The sequence below is a fragment of the Stegastes partitus genome, unplaced genomic scaffold, assembly GCF_000690725.1.
Source record: "Stegastes partitus isolate 25-593 unplaced genomic scaffold, Stegastes_partitus-1.0.2 Scaffold1, whole genome shotgun sequence".
NCBI classification, from domain to species: Eukaryota; Metazoa; Chordata; class Actinopteri; family Pomacentridae; genus Stegastes; species Stegastes partitus.
The window spans coordinates 1209260-1216222 of NW_007577732.1; the positions used below are offsets into that span (position 1 = coordinate 1209260).

Below are 6963 nucleotides of genomic sequence, written 5' to 3' on the forward strand. Positions count from 1 at the left end.
TTTTTAAGGTAAAATGGAGCTTGGTCATTGAGAGTTTTATATGTTAGAAGCAGGATTTTAAATTCTATCCTTGATTTTACAGGGAGCAAATAAAGAGAGGCTAATACAGGAGAAATATGATCTCTCTTACTGGTTCCTGTCAGAACCCTGGCTGCAGCATTTTGGATCAGCTGAAGGTTTTTGAGAGTTATTGGGACATCCTGATAATAAGGAATAACAATAGTCCAGTCTAGAAGTTATAAATGCATGGACTAGTTTCTTAGCATCACTCTGAGACAGGACATTCCTGATTTTTGCAATATTACGTAAATGAAAAAAGGTTGTCCTACAAACTTGTTTTATATGGCTATTGAACGGCATATCCTGTTCCAAAATAACTCCAAGGTTCTTTACAGTAGAACTGGAGGCCGAGGCAATTCCATCTAGAGTAGGTATCTAGTTCAATAGTGTGTTTCTGAGGTGTTTAGGACCAAATGCAATAACTTCAGTTTGGTCTGAATTTAAATGAAGGAAATTACAGGTCATCCAGGCCTTTATGTCCTTCACACATGCCGGGAGTCTGTCCAACTGATTGATTTCATTTGGCTTCATACATAAATATATCTGGGTGTCGTCTGCAAAACAGTGGAAATTTATGCAATGTTTCCTAATAATATTGCCTAAAGGGAGCATGTACAAGGTAAATAATATAGGTCCTAACACAGAGCCCTGTGGAACTCCATAACTGCCTCTACTGCGGGTGGAAGAATCATCATTAACGTGAATGTCTTAAACCAATTTAGTGCAGTTCCTTTAAGCCCAATTAAACATTCCAGTCTCTATAACAAGATGCTGTCATCCACTGTATCAAATGCAGCACTGAGATCCAGTAGAACAAGAATAGAAACTAGTCCACTGTCTGAAGCTATAAGATCATTAGTGACCTTCACCAGTGCTGTGTCTGTACTATGATGCAATCTAAAACCTGACTGAAACTCTTCAGACAAACCATTTCTATGCAGATAATCACAACTTGCAACAACTTTTTCAAGAATTTTAGAAATAAAAGGGAGGTTGGATATGGGCCTGTAGTGTGCTAAAACGCCTGGAGCTAGAGTAGGCTGTTTGAGGCTTCTACGTTTTTTAAATTTTTTATAGGCACCATCTTGGAACTTATTAATCACACCTTATACTGTATATTAGCGTAAATAGCAATATAATTGCATTTTTATTTACTGTACTATACTAAAATACTGGATTGAGATCGCAATGCTGGATACTAGTTCAGTCAGAAACAATAATAAATCAGGGGGAGTTTTTACCCAACCCACTGTGTTTTACCATTAGCAAGTTAGCAACAATCTTAATCTGCTTTTCTGTCATTGTAAACTGCACATCATGTCATGTAAATCCGATGTATAGGACTGGCCTTTCTGTTTTTGCTAGGGTCCACATAACATAAACTCAGTCGTCTCCTCAATTTCACGACAGTCCAGAGACGTTTGTGTTTGCATGACAGCTATTCTTCATAGGTAGTTGTGTGTAGATGTAGATCTACTGCGGATGTATGCAACAGGGTCCTCCAAGTAGACCTTAAAGTAGTACGATAACAAAATATGTGTCTGTGTGTCAACAGCAAGGAAGTATAATCAGGGCTAAAGAATAAAATAGGAGAAACTGTCATTTTGTGTTCTTTATGTGATAAAGAAGTCCTTATTAAGTCTTACCAACATCTTATTTTGTGTAACCCAACAGCGGCTCCCCTTCAACATTAACCGGCAAAGTCAACCAGTTGGAGGTGATCCTCCGGCAGCTGCAGCACGATCTCAGAAAGGTAAGTTCATGTATATTACTCTGTTATTTCTCTATGATGTTTTTTTTGTCACCATTTTCTTTTTCATGTTTGCAAACAGTGCATGTCTGTGTCACACGGCTCAGAATAACAGACATTGAATAATGGGTGCCCCCGAGGTCTGTGTAATACAAACTCATCCACTTAATTCAATATCCTGCTTCCTTTCCTTATTGTGTCCCAGCCCAACATTTCCCCACCTCCACTAATGTGCTTAAAATGGAGAGAGGAAATGCACTTTTATCGGAACAGAGGAAAGGCTGCTTTGCCATGTTAATGCCTCCCATTTACACTGCGCTGACGAAAGACGGATGTTCTTGTAATAGCGGGGCTTTTATCAGACTCTTTTGTATCCATTTATTTTTGCCTCATGTCCCACTTTTGATTGTGTGTGTTCATGTGTGTGTTCAGGAGAAAGAGGACAAGGCGATGTTACAGGAGGAGGTGCAACACCTGAGACAGGACAACATGCGACTGCAGGAGGAGAGCCAGACAGCGGCAGCTCAGCTCAGGAAGTTCACAGAGTGGTTCTTTCACACCATCGATAAGAAACCCTGAGAGAGAGCGAGAGAAGGAGAGAGAGAGAGAGAGCTAGCGAGAGACAGACCTGCTTAGACAAAGGGAGAGAGAGCAAGATGGCCTTCACTCCTCCTGGGCACCCACTCAACTCCTACTTAAGACTCCCCCGATGATCCACAGGCAAACTCTAAAACAAACCATTACCGGTCCCAAGAGTAATCAAGACTCTTTAAAAAGCCCCATGCTTAGGAGACTGTTGTGCAGCCCTGTGTGAGAGACTTGAAACCCTGATCTGGACCTTAGTTTTTTTGGATCCTTCCTTGTCTGAAGTGCAGGGCTGTTTCTGATGTTAACGGTTTCTTTCTCCTGGCAAACGAGACTCTTGGGAAACCTCCTCATCTCCGGCGCTGGAGACGAATTGAGAGCGGCAAACCCCAGGGCCCCCGCCTGAGTCCTTGGGATCTTCTTACAGTAGTGGAATGTAAAGCTCATTTACTGTAGTCAACATATAATCTACCTACGTATGTCGCGTCAGTCTACTGTACTGTATACTCAGCTGTACTGTATCATACTGCACACACTGTCACACAGCTGTTTCTGTACCGGCCTTCACGGACACAGGAAAAATAGAAAAGAGGCGAGGCGAGGGGGGGGGGAGGAATGTACTGGACATAATGAAGTGGTACTTACTGTCTGCTTGCACCAAGAGGAGTCCACATGTGGCGGTCTTGAAACGTACAGTGGGGGGAAAATGAATGTAGCTCAAATAAAACCCCTTCTTCTTTTTTTTTTTTGCTCTGGATTTCTGGTTCCCAAAGTCAAAAGTTGAGGTTTGATGTTTTGAGATTTTCTTTTGTTTTGTTTTTTGTTTTGTTTTTTTTTTTGTTTTTTTGGATTAATTCCACCTTTTGTTTTCCTCTGTGTTGTAACGTAGGGTCACATGGCAGTAATTTCGATGTTTAAAGGTGCTTCTTTTCCCTACACACGTTTGTCAGTAGTTCCCATTCACTGTCACAATGTCCTAGCAATAACAAAGTGGTAGTTACAAAACTGTGTTTTAAAAAAAAAAACAAAAAAAAACAAGACATTAGCACAAACGTGAAGAGTTCCTGTCAAGACGCAGTTGTATTTGACATGTATTTATAAAACAGGAAGAGACTGTGCCTAAAACTCTTGGTTGTAAATGGATTGTTTCTCTTTGCTTTTAGTTCTTTTTTTCTAAACACATGCCTTGTCTGTGGCTCACTGACATAAAATCATGTGTGTGAATGTGTCTATGAATGTGTCTGTGTGTGAGCGTGAGCGGTTGTGTGTCGTTTATCACAGCAAAATCTGTTCTTATGCAGTGGTTTCTAGAGCATTAGAGCAAGCGCCAGTGAACCACACTTACAATGCCAAATGTGTTTATTTCTGTACATATCTGCCACAGAAGTGTCTTGTATTTAACACTATTATTTAAGCTTATTTAACCTAAAGTTGTTTATTTTATTAAGGTTTTTTTCTGCACTAAGGAGAGATAAAGCTCTGTGTATGTTGTAAAGTGTGTAGCTTGCCAGGGCAAAAAAAAAAAAACCTATATATTTAAATATATAAATGATGATTTTGGAGATTCCAACATTTGGATGCTGCTAGATTACCGTTTGCTGGTTTGTATGCTTTTAAAAATGTCTCTCTCCATAAACTGTCTCATCCCTGGTGGGACATGGGTTGCTTTTTTTTGTTTGTTTGGTTGGTTGTTTTTTTTAATAAATGTAGTTGTAAAAATAAAATGCTTTCTGTGGTTTTCACAGTGCTCCGTCTGCCAGGCATTTGAAATTGTCCGTGGTGTTAATGCAAACAGAAGCTTCACACTTTTTTCCATAGACTGTATATAAAGATGGATAAACCCTCCAAAATGCCATCCATAGGGTTTCTAAAGAACAGTCCTGAAGCTCAGTGTGGTGGCTCCAGCCGTCAAACTGACTCCTCCTAACTCTTGACTAATCCCAAAGTGAGCACAGAGGTGGAGTGTGTTGAGCTGAGGCCGGCCATACCAACGTCACCGGGTCATGGACTGTACAATGAGAATACCAACCTTTCACTCAAAGTAGCCATGCCCTTCACTTTGCATAACTTTGTGCCTTAATACAATTTAAATTGTTGACTTCTATATAAAAAAAATTATAATAATTACCCACTTTTACAGTGGTCATTACTGAGGAATTTAGCTATACAGACTAAAACACTTTTGTAGCGGGCTGTAAACGTGTTTATTTCCTCTGTAAAGTTGATCATTTTAACATGGGGCTCTGTGGGGATTGACTCACTTTGGAGCCGTCCTCAAATGGCCATTTGGGGAACTGCAGTTGTTTTGCACTGTTGGCTTTATTTTTCAGCCCTAGAGGTTGTCACTAGGTATATTATGAGTTATTATGAAGCTGTAACTTTATCTCCTTTCCTCAGCAGCTATAAAGGGATCCAAAGTCCTCATTTTGTACAAACATGCATTTCTTTAATTAGTCAACTTCAGCAGGTGTCTTCCAAAGTTAGTCTGCTGACTATGAAACTAACTTTTTCCCTTACTGCTCATTTGGACTCTATTAAGATCATTACACTGTACATAAATGTTATGTATGAACATACAGGAGATCTTAGCTTTGTTGGAAAGACAAAGCAAATAAATAGTTTCTTTTTTCTTTTTTTTTTTTTTAACTTTACTGAGGACAGCTTTGAATCTGTACACCTAATGGTAAGAGTTGTGAACTCAAAATACAGTTAGGTTGGGAAATATTTAGGTAACAACCCAAATTAAACCACCATAATAGGTTTGAAATTAACAAGTTTAATTGCAATTTCAATGTGGACTTGAAACTTCGATTCAATAAGTTGAACAAAATTATGAAATGAAATGAAAAATACTTTATTTATCCCAGAAGGGAAATTTAATATTGTAAAAGCTCACTTTTTAAAAAAATCAATATAACATAAATTTTATACAACAATAATAATAATCAGTCAGTCAGTCAGATTTGTTTTTCAAGGTGATGGCTGTTGGCAGGAATATATGAAATGTTTTGGAATTGCAACCATTCAGAGGCTGAAATATAAAAGGATAAATGAACATAATTATAAATACATTATTCATTTTTAATAGTTGATTGAGAATCTGTTGCAGGCAATTACTGCCTGAAGTCTAAAACCCATGGACATGACCAAATAATAGGTTTCCTCCTTTGTGATGCTTTGCTAGTCCTTTACTGCAGCCGTCCTCACTTAAGAAATGCAATATGCAATGCAATACACACTTGCCTCAGCCAGAATAGTCACTTCTTTTCCTTCAAAAACTCCTTGGTTGCTTCGAAGTATGTTTTGTGACATTGTCCATCAGTACTATTAAGTACTGTCCTATCAGCTTTGCTGTATTTGTCTGAATTTGCACAGAAAGTATATCATTACACCTCAGAAGTCATCCTGCTGCTTCTGTCTTCTGTCACGTTGTCAATAAACACGTGACTCAGTGCCATTGGAAGCCATGCATGTTTATGCCATCACACTGCCTCCACCCTATTTTAAAGATGATGTGTTCTTCGGTTCATGAGCTGCTCCAAGCCTTCAATGTGCTTTTTTCTTCCCATCATTCTCGTACAGATTGATCTTAGTTTCTTCTGTTCAAAGAATGCTGTTGCCTAACTGGGCAGGCATTTTTAGATGTTTTACGGCAAAGTCTATTCTGAACCTTCTACTCTTGAGTTTTATGTATGGTTGGCACCTCATGGTGAACCCTTTGTATTTGCTCTCATGAAGTCTTCTCCATATGGTAGACTTGGATAATGATATGCCTACCTCCTGGAGAGCTGCCTTTGTTTTGTTTTTTCAGCAAAAGGAAGCCCTGTTCCCTTCTGTTGAGAGTTCTTTTGTTGTGGGTTCACAGCAACAGCTTCCAAATGAAAACGCCACACTTGGAACTAACTCCAGACTTTTTTTTTACCTGAGTAATTGATGAAGAAATAGCGAGGGAATGTCCTACACCTGTCTATGAAACAGTTTTTGAGTCAGTTGTCCAATTACTTTTGGCCCCTTGACAATGAGGGGGCTACACATTAAAGAGCTTTCGTTCCTTTACCCTTTCACCAAATTTGATTTAGTGACCGTGGAAGAAAGAGACTAGTGAGGTAGGCCACCAAGACACCTTTGACTCCTTTGAAGGACTTACAAGCTCCAGTGGCTGAGATGGGAGAGACTGTGTATATTGCAACTGTTGCTCGGCGGTTTGTGGTAAAGAGGAAGGCACAATTGAAAAAAGCTCCTATTAAATCTCAAATAGACTTCAGCAAAAGGCAGGTGAGAGACTCTGAAGTCAACTGGAAAATGTTTCTTTGGTCTGATGAGACCATATTTTCACTTTTTGGCCATTAGACTAGATCAGGGATCGGCAACCCGCAGCTCTGGAGCCACATGTGGCTCTTTCATACCTCTGCTGCAGCTCCTTATGGCTTTGGAAAATAAATAATGAGTATTTAATTTAAATATATTTGATTTTAGTTCATGTGTTTTTAAAATGTAATTCTAAATTTGAAGATTATGGTGATCTTAAAACATTAAAATAAAACGCGTTTAATTTTTGTCACTCAAAA

General features: G+C 39.0%; 1 protein-coding gene across 2 annotated transcripts in view; it reads left to right on the forward strand.

Moving 5' to 3' along the window:
* The window catches only part of LOC103371986 (signal-induced proliferation-associated 1-like protein 2), a 91235-nt gene extending 87077 nt beyond the window's left edge, over positions 1-4158 (forward strand). For both annotated transcript variants that reach the window (XM_008301531.1, XM_008301612.1), the window contains 2 exons: positions 1735-1813; positions 2243-4158. In XM_008301531.1, coding sequence (XP_008299753.1) covers positions 1735-1813; positions 2243-2389 — 226 coding nt within the window. In that variant the 3' untranslated portion in view covers positions 2390-4158. The remainder of the gene's footprint in view (positions 1-1734; positions 1814-2242) is intronic.
* Positions 4159-6963: the final 2805 nt, after the last annotated feature.